At 37.9% G+C, this 22,907-nt stretch overlaps 2 protein-coding genes across 12 annotated transcripts in view; one reads left to right on the top strand and one right to left on the bottom strand.

Annotated features, from left to right (window-relative positions):
* Nucleotides 1–22,907, top strand: part of fam13c (family with sequence similarity 13 member C) — a 168,475-nt gene that overhangs the window by 50,443 nt on the left and 95,125 nt on the right. For 6 of the 8 annotated variants that reach the window (XR_015503244.1, XR_015503241.1, XR_015503242.1 and 3 more), the window contains one exon: nt 3,985–4,086. Coding sequence is in view for 2 of the 8 variants with exons in the window: in XM_087274535.1 (XP_087130661.1) it covers nt 3,985–4,086; nt 4,455–4,569 (217 nt within the window). In the remaining 6 variants the exon portion in view is untranslated. 8 annotated transcript variants of the gene reach the window in all.
* The window catches only part of phyhiplb (phytanoyl-CoA 2-hydroxylase interacting protein-like b), a 68,189-nt gene continuing 55,846 nt past the window's right edge, over nt 10,565–22,907 (bottom strand). For all 4 annotated transcript variants that reach the window (NM_001005602.4, NM_001430908.2, NM_001430909.2 and 1 more), the window contains 4 exon segments: nt 10,565–12,262; nt 17,263–17,380; nt 17,653–17,827; nt 20,270–20,466. In NM_001005602.4, the coding sequence (NP_001005602.3) occupies nt 11,725–12,262; nt 17,263–17,380; nt 17,653–17,827; nt 20,270–20,466 (1,028 nt within the window). In that variant the 3' untranslated portion in view covers nt 10,565–11,724.

Raw genomic sequence — 22,907 nt, 5'->3', positions numbered from 1 at the left:
GGTAACTTATGAAGTGCTTAAAGCGACAAAACACTTTACAGCAACGACGCTAACACAGATTTTCAATGTCTGCTTAATCAATGGAAAAGTTCCTGATTTGTGGAAAGGAGCCATCATCCACAGGATTCCCAAGAAAGACAACATTCCGGAAGACCCCTCCACCTGGAGGGATATATCACTGCTGCCCTCCATTTACAAGGTATTTATGAAATGCATTGTAAATCGTATTCTGCCTTGGCTTGTGGATTCTGGTATACTATCAACAAAGCAAAAAGCATATATAGAGAGGCAAGGAATGAACGAACATGTCTTCTGTTTGAAGACTGCTATTGATGACTTTAAACACGAGTCCTCACGCTTTTTTGCTGTGTTTCTTGACTTTCGGGATGCTTTTGGGTCTTTACCTCATAGTGAAATGATTCGCTCTCTTGAAGAGATAAAACTGCCAGAGCAGTACAGACTCATAATTAAGGATGTATATGAGAAATCCTTTATACAAGTAATGTGCGGACAGCAATTGACAAAACCCATAAAGCTTACAGTTGGAATTAAAACAGGCTGTCCTTGGAGCGCAGTGAATTTTATTCTAGCATTAAACCAATGGCTGAAATGGATCTGCCTCCTCGCCCCGCCCGATGTCATATCTCCGAATCCCGTCCAAGCCTACGCAGATGACGTCGTCTTAGTGTCAAGAGAGGAAAATGTCATTACCAATATGTTGTCAGACACTGACCGCTTTCTGCAGTGGTCTGGACTCGAGGTGAAGAACAGCAAGTGTGCAGTGTTTTATGAACGCCGATCCGGCGGCAACAGGTGGTACAGAGCCAAATATGACCATCCTCCTGTGTTCACAATCTCAGGAAATGCGATCAGAGTTTATGCCAGACATGAGACTTATAGTTACCTTGGACATAAATTTAACGTAGCTGGAGAATGGCAAGAACAACTGAATGAAATCTGCAATGAATATTTTAGCAGACTGGACAAAATAGATCGCTGTCCCCTACCAGCCTGTCTAAAACTTCAAGCAGTTCGTGAGATCGCTCTCTCCAAAATACAACATCTGTTTGCTAACGTACACATCTCAAAGAAAGCTTTAAAGCAAATGAATGATAAGGCTGTGCAGCTGGCGCGAAAATGGCTATGTCTTAATACACACACGACAAGAAGTATTTTATTCACTAATAAAAGAGAGGGCGGACTCGGGTTTCCCAATATCGAGTGGATCTACACAGCTAGTAGGATAAACCATCTATTGCACATGTTGAACAGCGATGACCCGACAGTACAAAGGCTAGCCCGGAGCTCACTCCTTCTGGATCTGGGTAAACGCAAGGTGCCATATGCAGCTGAAGGAGAACCAAGTTTCTTAGGATTCAGAAAGAAACTCAATGGTAGGCTGGATACAGCGTCTGTGGGATTTGGAGTGCGCTCAGACTGGCCGGACCTGAATGACTTGTGCAGCAGCAATAACATACAGCTGAGCTGGAGGAACACGAGCGGACAGCAGGTGAAAGTCAGCGATGAGGCGATCATGGACATTGATAACACATCTGCTGAAGCAACTTTAGATAATGGTGGAGAAAAGAAGGAGCTGAAGGGCAGGACGTGCAGGTATGAGATTCTCCAGCACTTTTACACACAGCAGCGCAGTTACTGGACTCATCTGCGGCTGCAGGGCAAACTGGCCTGCCTGCAGAGCGCGGATCACACAGTCTCACACACTGCGCTACACAACCCCGCTATTGACCACACTATTCTTAAGTTTGTCATTAGAGCTCGTTTACAAACACTTCCTACAAAGTTTAATCTGTCCGTGTGGTACCCGAAAAACCACGAGCCCTTTTGCTTATTACATAGCGATAGAACGGTGGAATCAACAGCGCACATAATGAACGGCTGCCCCGCGTTCAGAGGCATGTACATCACACGTCACGATCGCATTGTGAACATCACAGCTAAAGAGGTGGACAGAGTCAGTGTGCACAGTGCACTATACACTAACAAGACTGTACGAATGAACTGGTTTCCATCACTGAGCAGTAATGCACATGTTCTGAGTGCTGTCATTAGAGATTTTCCAAACACTCCTGATATTGTTGTTGTGAATGAAGTACTGAAAAACATTCTGATTATGGAAGTAGGCTGTTGTTTTGACTCATACATGGATCTGTGCTATTCAGAAAAAATGCTGAAATATCAACCATTAGTGAATGCTCTGAAAGTGTGTGGCTACAACACAAAGTTGGTGGTTTTAATTTACGGTAGCCTTGGGCATGTTCATAAACTGTGTGTGAGAGGACTACAAATTGCCGGACTCAGTAAAAAAAACTCTAAACAAATTGCAAAGTATTGTTCTGTATCTGCAATAATAGGCAGTCTTCATGTGTGGAGAAGACGATGCCATCTCTATCCTTAATCCATTTACTTAATAATGCACGTAGAATGGATTGAGTGTCTAGTGCCACGCAAAAGATCATCAATGGTTGCATGCTGCTTTTATTGTGAAACATTATGGGCTCCTTACGATTATTTGGATGCTGTGTTGTTTTAATAGTATTAGTCATTCCAAATAAAATGAATCAAATGTGTGTGTGTGTGTGTGTGTGTGTGTGTGTGTGTGTGTGTGTGTGTGTGTGTGTACACACTTTTTTATAGATGGACTTTATAAATGTAATTTATAATACGATAGTATTGTAAATAAATCTGTTTATTTCATATACAGTATTTGTGTATCTAAACATAAATATACACAGTAAATATGGAACTACAATTGTTTATTGTAGATGTAATTACATTGTCATTACAATATAATTACTATGTAATTACATTGTAACTACATTGTTATAACATTGTAATTAAACTTATAGCTGTATTGTAAATGTTTAATGTGCAGTATTTGTGTATTTAAACAAATACACACAATAAATATGCATTTAATTTATTTTATGTAGTTGCATTGTCATTACATTGTTTTAATATTTTAGTTACATTGTTAAAACATTGTAATTATTGTACTTGCCATTTTGTTAATTTTTATTTTAGATTTTTTGATTGGGAAAGGTTCAGTCATTAAGGTTCTGAGAGTGGGTTTTCTGTACATAGTATAAAATAGATTTATTAATGCCAATAAAATCACACATTTTTGACTAAATTTAAGCTGTCTGAATTAACACAGCCAAAATGATCAAAACAAAAAGAAAGCCAAAAGAAAACATCTTTTAAGATTGACAGCTGGTGTACTGAATTCTTTGGTGGGGATAGTAATCTTCTATTTACACTTTTGTTAACAATCAAGTGTTTACCAATGTAAAATCTTCAAATATTGTAAAATGTTCAAATTTTGTAAAAGTAAGATAAGAGTTTGATTGAAGGTGTATAAGAACTGAAAGGCTGCAGTGCTTCATGTTTTCTTAGTGAATTTCGGACTCAAAACTGGACAAAAGGTGGATTGGATTACTTGTAGGCAAAAATTGATCGCACTGCAACAGTATGTTGTGTGGCAGAGAGTGGTGGTCCACGCACTGCCCTTACTATTGAGAATATCACCACTGTCATTGACATATTACTAACCCAAGACGACGCACCACACACCCATCGCACTGTCCGACCAAATGCACAGGAGTCTGGCAATTAATGACTCCGATATGTAAACGCTGCTTTATTTCTTGAAAACATATACACATCATATAATTTCATCTGTTTGGCATCTAATAGGCATTTTGAGGAAATTCTGACAGAATTAATTCTGCTTGGACATTTTAATTTGTTTGCATCTTTAACATTCCTGCAAGTCTGTTACCATGGAAAGCTTAGTTTACAAATATGCCAAGTCTTTATCCTGCTGCAGAAGCTTACTCCACAGAAAAACCTTATAGCCCTCAAGCTCTCTGGACATTCTACAATATATGTTTGACAGGAGATTGTGTACAGTACATGCAAACCCTTTTGTTTACAGACTCTCTGTGTGTTCTGTACCTGCAGGTCTGAGTTGCTGGAGTGTTTGCGTGAGACCCGAGCCGAGAAGAGAAGACGACGTAAAGCCATCAGAGAGTTTGAAGAGCAGTTTGTCAGACAGATGGGAAGGTAAAACACACACACACATACACACATCACTGTGGCGTTAACACATTTTAATGCTATTTTTAATGTTACTTTTGTCTTGTTTTGAACATGGACAGGAAGGAAAACAGGAAAATAAAGATCAAAACAGTTCAGCGTAGTTAGCATAATGCACATCTAATGAACGATACACAAAAATAATACCACCAAGAAGAAAAAAAAGTGTTTCTGTACACAATATATGGATTTAGTTTTCAAAATAAAATACATTTCCATTTATCTGCTATCCACTGATGTACAAAACTGCTTCAGTAAGGCAACTCAAGGGTTAAATGTGTGTGTAATCTCGTTTCATGCGGTATATCTTCTTTTTCTTTCTTTCTCTACCAAAGAACCGCTCAAAAAGATGACCGTATCCCTATGGCTGAGGAGTACCAGGAGTACAAAAGTCTCAAAGCCAAATTACGCTTACTGGAAGTGTTGCTCAGCAAACAGGAAACCACATAAGACTTACTAAAGTTAAAGAGATTCTTTCTGCCTTTCAGTGTTGAACCCAGTGTTTGGACCAAATGGAGTTTTTACATTTGACGTAATTGTGCCATAATGATGCTCAAATGCACTTTACTATCATTTCTGACCACATTGGAAGTCCTTGACTCAATGGGTTAGGCCGAACCGAACAAGGCCTTTGGTTGGCTACTTCAGTAAACGCAGCGTGCGATCTCTGTGCTATGTACAGAGCAAGACCCGTTGATGCAAACCTCATTCAGATTATAAAGGGCAAAAGGTAATATAGAGTAGTCATCTATGTTTATGAAATATGGCACTTTATTTTTGGAGGCGATTATTTATTTATTTTTTACCAAAGTCGAATTGTATGCAATTTTCATGTTCTCTTGCTCTTGTTTAATGCTAGTAAAAAATACACTGTTTTGTTTTCAGAAATAATATGTCCAAATTAAGTGGGATTAAAAAATAGCTAAAATTAATCTTCAAAATTAAAAAATTATATTATTTTGCTTGTTTATTTTTTTTCCAGGACAGCAAGTGACATTATTTATAAATCTAAACCTTTCAGTTATATTAAGAACAGATCTTAACAATGCAAATGCGCCATAACAGACAATAACCAACCAGAAACAGAACTAAACTGAGGTAATACACAGCACTTATTAGGTAAATAAACAAGGAAAAGGTGAACACAATAGTTGAGCCTTAGTAGTGGAGAATGAACAGTGCATCTGAAATTGCAAACTTCTCAGCAGGCACAGGACGTCACCATGACGTCAGATTGATGTTGCACCTCAATGTCATGGGGACGTTGCATTTTGTTTGGAAATGAAAATCTGGTTGACGTCAGCTTGATGTTTTGTGGATGTTACCACTATGCTGTTTATTAGGGCTGGGCGATTTGGCCTAAAGTCAAATTCTCGATTAATTGAACATTTTAACTTTGTTATGATTAATGACTGAACATTTTATTCATTTATCCAACAAGTTTTTTACAGTAAACATGCTGATATTTTTGAATGAAGGGTGTATTTCTTGATTTTAAAATGATTAAAGGAAACACACACTATTTGCTATCTATAGTTATTTATTGAACATCAACGTTGAACAAATTAAATTAAAACACTCATTGCTTAAAACCAACAGTCACGTTTTTCTTATAAAAAAAGTGAAAATAAATAACTTGCACTTTTGGGAACACAATTAATTATTTTCATTGTTAAACTTTTAGTAGTAAAAGTAGAAAATAAGCAGTAAATAATATTTTAAACTGCGTTTCTTAAACCTTCTTTAAACAAATAGTTTAATGTAAATAATCATTTTATTGTAATGGAAAATATGCCGTCTCTGGAGCAGCTTCCAATTATCTTCAATGTTGTGCAAACTTTCAACTTGTTGTTACATTTTTGAGAGGTGCACGGATATGCGACCGCATGAAAGCTGCGCCTGACATACCTGTGCGTTCGACGCAAAAGTATAAAGTAACCTTAACAGAGCGGGGTCACAAGACTCCACATGCGGTGAGAAAAGTAATTGAAAAAATTGACCTGGAAAAATTAGATCGATTATAGGTTATGAATGTCGATTTCGATTACTTTTCGATTAATTGCCCAGCCCTAATGTCTATCTAACGTTGGATTTTGGTTGTCATACCTGACAAATAAATGGCAGTATTTGACATCAATATGACATTGGTTTAAGATGTTGGCTCGACGTTAGATTTTGTTCACCCCTAATATCAACATATTGTGATGTTACAGCTTGACGTTGTGTGGACGTAACCACTATGACGTCTATTAGCAATTTGGCCTAAAGTTAAAATCTCGATTAATTAAACATTTTAACTCTGTTACGATTAATGAACGATTATTATTTTTTAAATTTATTTAACAAGTTTTGTACAATAAATATGCTGATATTTTTGAATGAAGGGTGCATTACTTGATTTTAAAATAATTCAAATGAAACACACACTATCTGCCATCTATGGTTATTTATTGAACATCAGCGTTGAACGATTAAAGTTTCTGAATGTCGATTTCGATTAATTGCCCAGTCCTAACGTCTATCCAACATTGGATTTTGGTTGCCATACCTACTAACAAATGCCAGTATTCTACGTCAATATGACGTTGGTTTAAGATGTTGGATTTTGATCAACCAAATATCAACGTCGTTATTGGACGTCAAAATAACGTTGTCTTTAGATCCTTGCTAGAAATTGAATTTTGGTTAACTGACGTCACAACCTAAATTTAACCTAATATTATCATCTTATGATCTCGTGTGCCTGCTGGGTCCTTTTAAAAAAAAATTTAACTAACTTATTTTTTACTCATTATTTCTGAAAACAAAACAATATTTTTTACATCTTGATTTTAAGAATTTTTAGATATTTGGACTAGAATCATGAGGAAATCTCCAAGTAAGAAAATCATTTTTTTCAGTGTAGTTTAAGAATCTAATTAGGAACGTTATGCACACAAGTGAGCATCCAAGATCCTCTGGGGCTAGACAGGATCTCTAGCCTGTCAAATAATGCAACGCTCTTGATAGAAAACAACTCAGAGCACTTAAAATAACCATTTTATGCAAAACGAGTTCCTCAACATAAATAGAGCAGCAGCAAATCATAATTATATGCATCTAACTCACAAGTTTATTTTCTCATTTGTGTCTCTCGCATGTAAAAAGGGAGCACATAATGAGACCTATTACCCAGACGAAAGAGCTAAGGACTATAATGATCCACTTTGTTAAAAAAAAATGTAAAAGTATATATATATATATAGTACGTGGCCATCACAGAGCACAGTTTTCCTCCTATACTGTACATGAAGAACGGATTATGATATATTAAGTTCAAATGAACACTGTCTGATCACGTTGTACGCTAAGAAAACAATACTGAAGCCCAAAGCAAGGAGATATGTTCATGAGAATTAAGCGGATGTGCGCTTTCAAGTGCAATTCTGCTAAAGTATGTAGCTACTCTCTGGAAACGAAACAATCATTATTATAATCTATCCTTTCCGACGGCTCTACTGCAATGAACTATTACAATCTTTGTGTAGTGTCTTTGCATGCCAACCAGCGTAAAACTGTTTGAATTGTGCTACAATCAGGTGTGGTTATATTCTGTCATGTTATCGTCCTCCCAGACTTTATTTGCTGTACACATCAACAATGACAAATGTAGCTTTTTGAATGTTAGCTATAGTGCACGTAACTCTACATTGGTTTATACAGTAAATATATATTTATCTATATATATATATATTTGCTTTATCGTGAACCTATTTTGTTCCATCACCAAAGTCCTCTGTATTGTGCACTTCTTCTGGTTCTGTCCATTTTCTATTCACCAGTTCAAAAATAAATATTTTTCTATCTACACGTCGTATCACATTTATTATATGTCAAATCACAGTATACTGGATGGGAGAACATGAAACACTGCTGAAGAGGCGTCGCGGAAGTGCTAATGCCGACGTTTGCGGTCATGCTACAAGTGTTTGAGACCAGATCATCACATTCATAATGCCTCATAAGAACGGTTGTTTGGATTGACTGACTGCAGGTGACTCGACTGTGTTAAATTGGTGTAAACTTTGGTAAACGGTTACAATGTTGTGTTCTCATGGGAGGGTCTGGCAGCCAAAAGGGTTAAAGTAGCAGTTTGATTGACAGGGGTGATTAAAGTCAACATCCTAAACACAAAAACAGGAGCACGACACATCCCGGGTCGATATCCATACGCTAGGAAAAGAAAGACACATGCTGCGTGGAGCCTTATGTCTGTTTCATACATACTTCGTTCACAGTGCGTATGCAAAACGTATTTGGTCATTGTGCTTTCCCACAGGACACATTTACTCACTTATCCATTCAAGATGTACATTTCTTTCAGGGTTTTTCACTACATAGTGGACTTATAGGGTGCTCAGTGGTTTGAACTTCCAAATTGCAGTTTCATTGGAGCTTAAAATGACTTTATGAGATCCCAGCTGAGAAATAAGGGTCTTGTTTTGTGAAATTGGTCTTTTTCTTGTATTGACCAAAAAAATTTAAAAGCTTGCATTCTAGAACTTGTGCTAGATAAGTATTTGATGTTTAAAACTTAACATACACTCACCGCCACTTTATTAGGTACACTTTGGTAGTACCGGATCAGACCTCCTTTTTGCCTTCAGAACTGCCCTAATCCTTTTTGGCATAGATTCAACGAGGTACTCGACAATCCCTCGAGATTTTAGTCCATATTGACATGATAGCATCATGCAGTTGCTGCACATCCATGATGCAAATCTCCATTTTCACCAGATACCAAAGGTGCTCTATTGGATTGAGTTCTGATGACTGTGGAGGCCATTTGAGTACAGTGAACTCGTTATCATGTTTAAGAAACCAGTATGAGATTATTTACGCTTTATAGACATGGTCAGCAACAACACTCAGTTAGGCTCTGGCGTTGACATGGCGCTCTATTGATACTAATGAGCCCAAAGTGTGCCAAGAAAATATCCCCCCCAAACCATTAAGCAGGTCGCACACCAGAAGTGCCGCTCGGCGGCGCGCCGCGCAGCGCCACGCAGCACCACGCAGCGCCATGTATTTTAGAATTCTAAACATAGGTTTCTATCAGGATACACACACCGGCGCCGCAAGTCGGCGGCTGTCGGCGGCGCCCGGCGACGGCTCAGGACGCAGTTCATTTTTCAGCCGCGCCACAGAGCGCCATCTGATTAGTTTCATGTTAAATATCATTCGAATGTGCGCGTCTGGTGTGTGATACCTTAAACTGTCATGTACGCGCCGTGTCGCGGCGGCGCTTCTGGTGTGCGACCTGCTTTACACCACCACCACCAGCCTGAACCTTTGATGCAAAGCACAATATATCCATGCTTTCATGTTGTTGACGCCCAATTCTGACCCTACCATCTCTGAATGTCACATTTTGGTGAGCCTGTGCAAATTGTAGCCTCAGTTTCCTGTTCTTAGCTGACAGAAATGGTTTATGCGTGAAAATCCCAGTAGATCAGTAGTTTCTGAAATACTCAGACCAGCCTGCCTGGCACCAACAACCATACCACATTCAAAGTCACTTAAATGACTTTCCATTCCCATTCTGATGCTCGGTTTGAACTACAGCAGATCAGAGTTGCTGCCATGTGATTGGCTGATTAGAAACTTGTGTTAACGAGCAGTTGGACAGGTGTAACTAATAAAGTGGCCGGTGAATGTTTATATATAGGCTATTCATTTATTTATTCATTTTAGCTTAGTCCCACAGCGGAATGTACCGCCAACTTATCCAGCACGTTTTTACACAGCATATGCCCTTCCAGCTGCAACCCATCTCTGGGAAACATCCACACACACTTATTCACACTCATACACTGCGGACAATTTAACCTACCCAATTCACCTATACCGCATGTCTTTGGACTGTGGGGGAAACCGGAGCACCCGGAGGAAACCCATGCGAACCCAGGAAGAACATGCAAACTCTACACAGAAACGCCAACTAACCCAGCCAAGGCTCGAACCAGTGACCTTCTTGCTGTGAGGCAACAGCACCATATACTGCACCACTGCGTCGCCGTATATATTTGAAACTGCTGTTTCAAAGCGCATAGTTAATTAAGAAGAGTCTTTATATATATATAAAAAATTTATATATATATATATATATATATATATATATATATATATATATATTTATATATATATATATATAAATAATTTATATATATATATATATATATATATATATATATATATATATATATATATATAAAATTTATATATATATATATATATATATATATATATATATATATATATATATATAAGACTCTTATTAATTAACTATGCGCTTTGAAACAGCAGTTTGAATGTTCAAACCATTGAGTGCCTTAGAAAAAGATCTCAGAAACGTGACTTTTTTTTCGACAGAAGAAACAAAGCATCTTTGATGACAAGGGGCTGAGTAAATTATCAGCATTTTTTTTTTATTTTGGAAAAAGAACAAATCCTTTCATAAACGCATTTTAAAACGCACAATTGGCACCAACATTTGAGGACCCCACTATGCTTTTGACTTGTCATTCAAAACTTTGTTTCTTGAATGTCTCCCCTCTTTTAACCATATGTCCAATGATGTTGGAAATCGTAGCTGTTTGAATGTAGCATTCTTTGGGAATACTGTTTTTTTTTTTTCTTGACATTCAGTAACTGAGAACATAAACTTTGATTATGCATATATGCCTAAAGTAACAATTTTGCATCAGTCTGGTAATTTTGGCCACACAGCAAAAATCGATGTGGAAACTATTAAAGCACTGCTGCAGATGCACGACTCCTAGATTGCAACTGTGCGCAATGTGAAAGCTGAAACCTGTAAAGCTCAATTTATACTTCTGCGTTGAGTGTGCACACTCTGGTGTAGCATTAACATAGTTGCATACCCTTCCCCTTAAGTCCAATTTATACTTGTGTTTCAAGTGCATACGGTAGGTCTTGTGTAGCCTTTGCGGAGTCACATACTAGGGTTGTCAGGATACTGAAATTTGAAACCGATCGGTACTGAAAATTTAAAAACGCTAACATTTGAGCGCTGTTGAGCATTTTTTTAAACACCGCTGATTTGCCATTGTGTTCACGTGCTCAACAGAAATGACTGTGATTGGCCATGAAGGTCATTGTAACACCAAACTCACCGCTGTTTACTGCGTGTAACCTTAGTTACATGTTCGCCACGTCCTCCCTCTTCCCTGAATGAGTGTAAGTTTACTGTTATAGTAGCATCACACTGATTTGGGGCATAAACTTAAAACCCCGGCGAAGAAACACAACCCCACCTTCAACTATCAATGCAGTGTTTCAAAACTAGCAATGCTATTGGAGTGCAACCTAGACAGAACACAGAAGTATAAATGCTGTAACGTCGGCTACAGTGGACTTTAATGTTTAGGTTAACCTTGGATGAAGAAAAACGTACGCACTGCAGATGGAGGATGTGTGAAACAGGCATTTACAGACACCAGAAGGAATTATGAACAAGTTCAATGGGTAAGGAGGACGGCTAAAGGAGAAGGCGGTTATTTTTCCTGTGCCGTTCAAGGCAGCAGAAGGGTTCAGTTACGTAGGTTAGCGGCCCACGCTGATGTTGCAGGTCTTGCAGCTGGGATCTTTCTTGGCGTTGACTGTGGAGAGGCTCATGAGCTGGTGGCCGCTAATTTCGGCTACCGTGCCCAGGCTCAGATCCACAGGGTCGGTGTAGATGACCTCCAGGATAAGGTCCTGTGCATGGTGGAACACCAGCTGGCCGTCTTCATCCTCCGAGCACGTCATAAAGCGGTTGTTGGCGATATCCAGTGCTGGTAGACGCTGCTTGCAGAAGTCGTCTCCGGGCGAACCCTGCGGCGCGATCACCAATATAACGTAATGATAGGCCGTGTACATGCAGTAGAAGTCACCGAAATACAGGTTTGTCTTGGGGCTGAAGAGCGCCTCTGCTGGCAGCTGGTAGCGGTATCGACCGTACGGTGAGTCCTGTGGGGGTTTGCCCGTGTTGAACTCGGTGTTGCAGCTAAAGAAGATGCCCTCCAGCTTCCCGCTGATGGGGGAACCGTGGCTGCCACTGTTGTCCTTCACTGATGGCAACATCTTGTTGTTTTGGGCCTCCCTGCAATGAGAAACGTCACTGTAAGTGATGAATGACTGCATAGAGGTGACATTCAGAGGTACAGTGAACACAGTTTCACCATAGAGACAGGCAGACACAGAAAGACCTGGCTAAAAGATCCAATACTGGCTCATCGGAAATATGTGCTTCAGCCTTCGTTTGTAACTTGTTTTTGACTGCAGAATTACTGTAGGTAAAATGATCGTTACTGGGCAGTATGACAGCAACAACTTTGGTTCCTTTTCACACTAATGATATTAACGAGACATATATATTATCAGTTAATAAAGGATTATTTTTGTGCAGTTTATTGCACAACACCAAATAATAAGTACCAAGAAACAACTTAATTATCTTTGTAAATTGTAATGTTTACATTTTGCTGTCTATATCCAGACAACTTTTCTGATGTGGTCAGTTTGCTCAATAGTTCACTCTGAACTGAATTATACTTGTGATGAAGATTCAAAACTTGGGGTTCGAGTGTGTTGAAGTACAGTTCCACAAAACCGATAAAATTAATGTAAAATCAAGGTAAAGCTTTGTGGCCGCAATGCACTATTCTCTTACATTTGCTTGTGAAAGAACTTTTGGATTTGGTTTAGGAAAGTGTTCAGGTCATGGGTTCATTTATAGGTGATCTCTTTAACCATGCCCACCTTCTCATGGATATGAAATGTACAACAAAACGTGCCCCAAATAACATTTTAGATTCACACACACACACACACACACACACACACACACACACACACACACACACACACAAAATAAAAAAATAGACAGTGCCCTCTAGTGGATTTGTGATTTTGAAATGTGCAGTGAAACATACCAAGAGCAATGTATTTTATTTATTAGACTGAGGCAAGTATTTCTGTCACCATCACCAGTGATCTAACCTATGTAGATCACTGGAGAACTACACAAATGCCACTTTAATGAACTACAACTACCATCATGCACCTCACACACCAGTTCCTTATTCCCACTGATTACACACACACAGCTGTAAGCTCATGATGGACTAATTGCTAGGACTATAAAACACCTCATTCACACACTCTTGGCTGAGTCTTGTTTACCTGAAAAATTGCGTTATCCTGGTCTATTCTTGACGTGCCTTTTGATTCTTGCCTTGTTTCTTGTTTATACTGTGACCACGACTATTTTTGGATCTACTCTTCATAATACCATTTGTTTCAGTTTGACTACTGACTTAACTGTAAATAAACTCCAACTATGTTACAATTTCCATTGAGCCTGAGCTAAAAAAGATCAGTTGTGCTCCCTCTGCATTAAGAAGGACTTTCTAGCATCTTAGCCTTGATTATCCACAAATTCTTGACCCATTTCTCAAAACATCATAAATACTTTCATTAGTAACCAAATATGGTTTTATACAAATGTATTGGTAACACTTTACAATAAGGTTGTATTACTTGCTGTATTTACTAACATGAATAAACAATGAACAATAGATTTATTACACAGTTTGTTGATTGTTAGTTCATGTTAACTTACAGTTCATTAACTAATGTTAACAAGCATGAATTTGGATATTAATATAGCATTGGTAAATGTTGAGCTATGATAAATAAATTATGTACACATTGTTCATATGAGTTCATGTTAGTAAATACATTAATAATGAAACCTTATTATAAAGTGACCAATGTATTTGTAGTCAGGGAACACATCACAAAAGTGCTGTCCAACATTGTTCCTGTAGGCACCAACATATTATTTGAACTAATTAAAGTAATTCCTAATTAAACACAGATGAGTAAACTCAGCCGCTCATTAGTAAAGAATCCAAGGGGGATCTCTGCATTTTGGCTGTTCATTTACAACAGTGTTTTGAGTGCCTGAAAACAAAGTTTTGAAATGTTTTTGAAAATATTGTTTAATATGCAAAAACATTTTTTTATATTTAGGTGATGTGTATGCATATTTTTATTTTAAGAGCATTAGATTGACAAACTACAAGTGGTCTTGAGCGTTCACTTCAATAACTGACTTTGTACATTTCAGTTAAAAATGTCGCATTAAATTTAGTGGAAGTTTAAGGTGCAGTATGCAAGTTTGACATCCAGTGATTAAATTAGATATTACATCCCTCAAAACAATCGCAAGCTCAGGTTGCCAGATTGACAACCAACAGCAGCAAGTCTGACGATCAAGCCTAAAGGCTGATTTAAATCGTGTTCTAAATAAAACATACGGCTATTTTTTATATTAAAAGGAGATTTTGTTCTAACAAACACCTGAAATACATATTAAACTGCTTTTATTTCTTGAAGCTGAACAAAAGGATAAACTGACAGTGTTTATCTCAGGTACAGCTGAGGTAAATGGGCTTTATTCAGTGTTAAATGCTAACAATGTAAGTTTTAATGCTATTTTACTGGACATTTATTGCCATTCTACTGAAATAAACCGCTTGAAATTGAACTTTAGGACTGTGACTCAGTGCAAGCCAACACATATCAATAATCAACCATGTACATTTAATAATGTTAAAGAGGTTTAATATGTATTAATTAGATTTTAAACCCTTTTGTTGGTTTTTCTGTGCTTCTGAATGGCTGTATTTAAATTTCTGTCATGTTTTGTCTTATCAAGCAGCCAAATTGCTTATCACTGCGTATCTAGTCACACAGTGTGTTTTTAAAACTCAGGGTTACACTGTAGCCTGCTCACTTAATGTTTACGTTCGTAATATTCATGTGAAAACTCATGTGAAACTGCAGCTCATTTCGGAGTTTACTACTATCCACCAGAGATCGCATTTCCATCATAGACAAATGCTTTGTTGTTGGTGTGTCCTAGAACAGCGTATAACTCCAGTATTACAGCTAATTCTTTCAAATGGACACTGGTATTGGTAAAAAATCTTTACCAATTAGCATTGTCATGATGCTTTTTATCCATTTTGGAGCTCAGTTTCTTTATATAAATATATATATATATATATATATATATATATATATATATATATATATATATATATATATATATATATATATATATGTGTGTGTGTGTGTGTGTGTGTGTGTGTGTGTGTGTGTGTGTGTATACTGAATGAACAGCCAACTATTCCACGATATGTTTTATGCGGTGGATGCCCTTCCAGCTGCAACTCAGTACTGGGAAACAACCATTTACATACACTACACACACATCTGCTACAGCCAATTTAGTTTATCCAATTTACCTATATGTCTTTGGACTGTGGGGGAAACCGGAGCACCCAGAGGAAACCCATGCCAACTCAGTAAGAACATGCAAACTTCGCACAGAAATGCCAACTGGCCCAGCCAGGACTCGAACCAGCAACCTTTTTGCTGTGAGGTGACAGTGCTAACCACTGAGCCACCGTGTCACCCAAATTAGTGTTTGTATAGTACATAAGTAAACAAGTTCAACCTCAATGACTTATATATTTTAAAAATGTTAAGAAGCCAGTGTGGAATGAATCTTTGAGTTGTGCGTGTAAAAGTACAGCACCAATAGACCTTCACTCACTGAAGTGAAAGCAGATTCAATGACTTCTATTGAATCAAAGCAATAAATACTAAAGTAAGATGAAGTAATACATTCATATGTACTCGGGTGATATTAAAAGATAAAAAAAAGATGATTTCCGAAGGGGAATGAATGAATGTCCTTCCTTTTACTACCTCAGACTGCAATGAGCCTTTCAGACGGATTTAATTTGATTCCTCTTTGCCTCCTACATCTGAAATCGCATACGCTTTATTCGTGGAAAAGCTCATTAAAGAATTATTATATCACCTTAAATGCATTAAATTCAACAGAAATAGGCTTTTGAGCCATAAAGACGTATGATTTAATGGCTGTTTTCATCAAATTGCACTGATGCTATTACCAGATAGAATTACGTTAAAACAGAATTGCTGGATTTATGTGAAATTTCATTCAGAGATACAAAGGAAGATGATTCGCATGAAGAGAAACTACTGCAAACATTTTAATAAAACCCCTCAGCATTTTTGAGGCTTTCTCAAATGAAAACAAATATTTATATGATATGGAAATTTATTTACTCCCTCTCATGTTGTTCTAAGTCTGCGTGACATTCTTTCGTGGAAAACAATTATTCATATTCATCAAATATCTATTTTTTTTGGTAATTATTAAAGTAAATAAACACGAGTCTGATACTATAGGTGTCTCACTCTCATAAACCAACTTCACTAATATTATGGCCATCATATATTTTAGAATTGAACCTTTTGTGTTTCACAAAAGAAAAATAGTCTTTTAGTTTTTCTTTATTTATTTACACTAACCGGCCACTTTATTAGGTACACCTTACTTGCATCGGGTTGGACTCCCTTTTGAACACAGAAGTGCTTTAATCCTTCGTGGCGTTGATTTAACAAGGTATTGGAAATATTCCTCAGAGATTTTAGTCCATATTGACATAATACCATCATGTAGTTACAGCAAATTTGTCGGCTGCACATCCATGATGCGAATCTCCTGTTCCACATCATCCCAAAGGCATACCTGCCAACACTCCAGACTTTTTACTGGAAGTCTCTCGTATTTCAGATCCATCTCCCGCCACCCTCCCGTTTTATTATTTTTTCGGGAAAACTCCCATAGTTTAAATTTTCTCTTTTTCGGACCATTCTCTGTAAACTTTAGAGATGATTGTGCGTGAAAATCCCAGTAGATCAGCAGTTTCTGAAATACTCAGACCAGCCCATATGGCACCAACAACCATGCCACGTTCAGTCATTTAAATCTCCTTTTGTTCCCATTCTGATGCTTGGTTTGAACTGCAGTAGATTGTCTTAACCATGTCTACATGCCTGAATGCATTGAGTTGCTGCCATGTGATTGGCTGATTAGAAATTTGCGTTAACAAACAGTTGGACAGGTGTACCTAATAAAGTGGCTGGTATGTGTTTAATATTATTATTATTATTTCTTTGATCATTTGATGTTGTCGCCCGTGTGGAATCACTCACCTTGCATGGTCGAAGTACTCTTTGTGTTGGTTTCGATAAAAGACGGAGAATCGCAGCATTCTGCCGGCGATCACCTCTGCTTTCTCCATCAACTGTGTGAGATGAACAGTGGAATAATCTGCACGTACAAAAGAAGGAAAAAGAAAGATGTATTGGATATTGTCAGCATAAACCAACAGGCACATCATCAGTACTTAAAACAACTAATTATATTTGGAGTGTCTTCTAATGTTCTGACGAGTTGATTCAGGTGTGTTTAATTAGGAAGAGGTTGAAAACGTGTACTGTTGGTGTGCCTTTAGGAACAGGGTAGGCAAACTCTGATCTAATGTATCTAATTATCACATTTTGGGAAACCTTGTTTTGAAGTACCGTGAACATGCACCTCACCTGCTGTGCAGAATTCATTGATCTCGCTCCATTCGGACACAGCGTAGTCTCCATCGCCCTGTTTGGAGGCAGTCTGAACAGCAACTGTGTACTCAGTGCGTGGACTCAGAAACCAGTGTCCTCTAACTGTCATAGGCAGAGGAACGGCTTTTGCTACCAGTTTAGTAGGGACATCCTAGAGGAGACATATTAAATGATAATAACACATAAAATGGCAGTGCATCAGGTTTTGCTCCATATAGAAAAACTTTAGGTAACACTTTATTTTGATGATCCATTTGAGTATTAGTAGTCTGCTTGACATCTGCTGATACTGCTCCTTTATCAGATATTTAACTGACTAAGAAACTTTTGCAAGTACATGTCAACACTAACCCCAACCCTAATTTAACAGTCTGATTGTATTCTAATGAGAATTAGTTGGCATGTAGATGCAATGCAACTTAAATTCAACAAAGGGACCATCAAAATAAAGAGTGACCAAATTTTACATTGCATTATATTCAAATTACATGTGATACAACTTCAAATTTGGATTTAAGTTATAAAATATGCCATATATGCAACATGTATATTTATTACATTAACTATTACTGTATGTACATACAGTTAAAGTCAAAATTATTAGCCATTCTGTGAATTGTTCTTTTCTTTTTAAATTATTTCCCAAATTATGTTTCACAGAGCAAGGAATGTTTTACAGTATTTCCTATAATATTTTTTCTTCTGGAGAAAGTCTTATTTGTTTTTTTTATTTATTCTTATTTCGGCTAGAATAAAAGTTGTTTTTAAAATTTTAAACCATTTTAAGGTCAAAATTATTAGCCCCCTTAAGCAATAATCTTTTGATTGTCTACAGAACGAATCATCGTTCAATAAACAATTATTTGCCTAAATACCCTAACCTGCCCATAATTAGGCCTTTAAATATCACTTTAAGCAGAATACTAGTATCTATCCATTATTAGAAATGAGTTATTAACTATTATGTTTAGAAATGTGTTGACAATCTTCTTTCTGTTAAACAGAAAATGGGGAAAAATATACAAGGGGGCTAATAATTCTGACTTTAATTGTATTCAACTACAGTAGATAAAACTTTGTTCACATGGCCATGTTTGAACTTATATGAACATATCAATAATTACATCAAACATATTTGAACATATACAATTGAAGTCAGAATTATTATCCCCCTGTTTATTTTTCCCCAATTTCTGTTTAACACAGAGAAACTTTTTTCAACACATTTCTAAACATAATAGTTTTAATAAATCATTTCTGATAACTGATTTATTTTATCTTTGCCACGATGACTAAGTAATATTTGACTACATAGTTTTCAAGACACTTCATACAGCTTAAAGAGAAATTTTAAGCAATTTCACAGTTGTTATTCAGCGGTTACTGCTTTGGCCTCCCCACAACCTATTACCAGACCCTTAAATTGACAGGGCCCTTTGCATTGGCACTACACCACTACCCCCCCACCCCCCCACGCCCCCACAGGCATCTGTAAACAGCATGTGTAGCCTTAGGATTTATTATTATCTGGGGTTTATTATTATCATTATTACTAAAATATATTTTTTATCTGTAAATGTGTAAACAAAAAATTAAAGATAACTGTGTGGGTTATACTGTGCGTTGTTAATTGCAAAACCCCTCTATTTAAAAAAAAAAAAGAGAAAAAAAAACATTTAGAAAAGGATCAAGTCTCAGCCAGGTATTAAAAATTATTGCAAAAGTAACATAACTCATTACTTACCTTAAAAAGTAACGGGGTAAAGCAACAAGTTACTTTTCTAGGGAGTAACTCAATATTGTTATGCATTACTTTCAAAAGTAACTTTCGAAACATTGTTTATAGGCCGTTTTCCCAGTATTTTGTTGAATAGATGTTAAATATATAATGCTTATTTGATATATGTCAAATCCAAATATGAACTTATATCTCAAATATGCATGTCATTTGCAAATATTGCCATATATCCCTTCCATAGTCTCTTCCAGCTCTTGCCAAGACTGTTCTGGAGTATTAGAGCCCACTCGGCTAGACAGATCAACAGTTTATTTCCACAAGCTGTTAGAGCCCTCAACTTCAATCATCTTACCACCCTCTGAAATATTACCAACAGTCCCAGCTCCCAGATCCAAAACCCCCTCTTCTCTCCCCCCATCACCACACCACATGAAAACCTCAAAACATTATGCAACTCTGAGTGGGCTTGACAAACCACCTGTAGAAAACACTCTTTCCTCTCTCTGGCACTTTAACAGACATTTGCACCTGACACTCACTCCATATCTATAAAATATATTAACATTGTGCATTTAAGAATGTGCCTCACACAGGTGAGTGGGCTTGACAAACCACCTGTAGAAACAGTCTTCTCTATAAAAACACCCCCTCCCTTAACTCTAGCACTTAATTCTCTGAGCACTAACAGTTCCTTTGTATAATTAGCAGTTGTTGTGTGTATTGCCTCTTGCTGACTCACTGAATGACTTCTCAACTGTACAAAAGCTGCTAAATGACTAAATGTATATCAGATTTCTATGTGGGTCTTACAACAGAACAGATTAGGCTCGTAAAAAGGCTTCTGTGATCATTCACCTTGTGTTTGAACTTGTTGGCGTTCTTGTTTTCCTTCTTGTTGAGGTCGATGAAATAGTGCGTGATGCGTTCCTTAGACCTGGAGTCCATATCCCAGCAGATCTTGAAGGAGTCGCATGTGATGTTGCTGATTTTGATGTTCTGGGGAACCGGAAGTTCCTCCATCTCGGCAATCCCACTGTCAAGGGACTTATTTCCTGAGACACGGTGAGACAGATGGAGAGAGAACAGAAAATAGTGAGGATATGTTCAAGGAGGATGCTATTTCCTATATTAAGTTCTGTGTGGAATCCAAATGTAGTATATTTGTTTTGCTAGTGCATTTTGTTAGCCTTTAGGTGAAAAATTAACCTGTGCAATTTATTTCACTAAAAACAGTTTGTTTTGCTAATTAAATTCAAAGTTTGACTATTTACTTATGTATTTAGAGTGGCTGGTCCTTCTCTGCTGATGCCAGTTTGACAGTCCTTTACTACTATCAGCCAGTAGCTAGCTCTCTGCAACTCTTAAGGCGTACTCACACTATGCTATCCGAACCGTGCCCAGGCCCGTTTCCCGCATCGTTTGAGAAGTGTGAGTGTGCAGGCATGGTTTACTTGGCCAGCCCTGGCGTGGTTGAAAGAGGTGGGCCTGATCGCGGTTCACTGGGACAAAACGCGCCAAAGCTCAAAACTGAAAGCGAGACTGACTTTTAAGGGACTGTTTCATATGGATTTATTAATTATTCTTACTGTTTAGTGAATGCAAACTGCAAACCCCTCACTGCACGACAGCTGCGTACCTTCAGCAAACCTCCTCATTCCTGCAGCACGACGGCTTTATGATTGTTTATGAGCGCCAAAAGTGGCGGATCTGTTCGGTGAAATATATGACTGCGTGTCACTGCATTCCTACTGTTTGGAGAGCGCTTACTAAACAGCGCAGCATTAATGACGTAAGCATGCCCAGGCCCGATTGTAATGTGAGTGCGGGTCGTCGGGGGAGACAGGAGTGGGGACAAGCGTGCTTTGGCCTGGTTCGAGGCAAATGTACATAGTGTGAGTACGGCCTTACATAGCCAAGCAGGGCTGCGCCAGGTCAGTACCTGGATGGTAGACCACATGGAAAAGCTAGGTTGCTGCCATAAAAGGTGTTAGTGAGGTCAGCACAGGGTGCTCAACCTGTGATCTGTGTGGGTCCTAACGCCCCAATACAATGATGGGGACTCTATTCTGCTTAGTGAACGCCGTCTTTCAGATAAGAAGTTAAACTGAGGTCCTGACACTCTGTGGTAATTAAAAATCCCAGGATATCCTTTAAAAACAAGTAACAGTTAAACCCTGGCAACTTAATAGACAATTGCCTTTAAATAACCCTAAAGATAAAAGTCTAAGGGAGTCAGATTGGGAGACCTTGGGGGCCATTCAACTGGCCCACGACGACCGATCCACTTTTCAGGAAACTGTTCATTTAGGAATGCTCGGACCTGACACCCATAATGTGGTGGTGCACCATCTAGCTGCAAAAACTCAGGGAACGTGCCAGCTTCAGTGCATAAAGAGTGAAACACATCATCATGTAGCAATTTAAAATAGCCAGTGGCCTTGAGGTTTCCATTGATGAAGAATGGCCCCACTATCTTTGTTGTCTATGGTGTGAAGATACAAGATGTGCAGCACCTGAAACTACGAATACTGGAAGCCTGTGCTGGCATTTCTTCTGCGGTGTTGCTATCAGTGTGTGAAGAGTTGGTGCAGATGGTTGCATTGACAATCCAACACAATGGGCAGCACATTGAACACATTTTATAAGTGGTCAGAAACTGGTAAATAACTCATGAAAGAATAGTTATGTTAAAACCAAGCACACCATTTTTCTTGTGAAATTCTCAATAAGTTTGTGTCAAAAGACCCTCTTCTTATTGAAGAAACAAAAGTTGGATCCAAGATGGCCGACTTCAAAATGGCCACCATGGTCACCACCTTGAAAAGTTTGCCCCCTCACATATACTATTGTGCCACAAACAGGACGTTAATATCACCAACCATTCCCATTTTAATAAGGTGTACCCATATAAATGGCCCACCCTGTATTTATATGAACTGAATTTACGCAAAAAAATACAATTCAGTAATGTTCAACCTAATTTGTTTGTTTAAATTCAGCAAATTGTAAATTGTTTGCAACCACTTACCTTAAAAAAAAATCAGTAAATCTGATTAATAATTTTTTCAGTGTAATTTCAGCAAAAAATCATATCAAATCTAATAAAAATCATCAAATGCACTAAAGTGAAATGTATCTTTCATCTTGAATGGCCCATAATAGGAGTAAATTAACACAAAATTTTCATTTAATGAAGAGTAAAGGTCAAAACCGATGACGATGAGATGTTATCGTTCATTCTCTAACCTTTATCCAGGTCAACACTGAGCCTGACCGCATAGTACAAATAGCAAACACTGCCACTATTGACTTGCAGGATGTGCCCCAGGGCAAAGCAGCGCAGCGTTTGGTTTAGTTTCAGACAGTTGGTTGATTCATTCATGATGCGTGTCAATGGAAGTGCAACTGGAGTTTAATTCAGTCGGTGCAGACCGATTCTACTAGACTCCTATGTGTAATTTTTATGTGGGTTTCCTCCAGGTGCTCCGGTTTC

Source organism: Danio rerio, chromosome 12 (assembly GCF_052040795.2).
Source record: "Danio rerio strain M-AB ecotype USA chromosome 12, GRCz13ab, whole genome shotgun sequence".
NCBI classification, from domain to species: domain Eukaryota; kingdom Metazoa; phylum Chordata; class Actinopteri; order Cypriniformes; family Danionidae; genus Danio; species Danio rerio.
The sequence above is the reverse complement of the archived record's forward strand: the minus strand, read 5'-3'. Positions and strand labels throughout refer to the sequence as shown.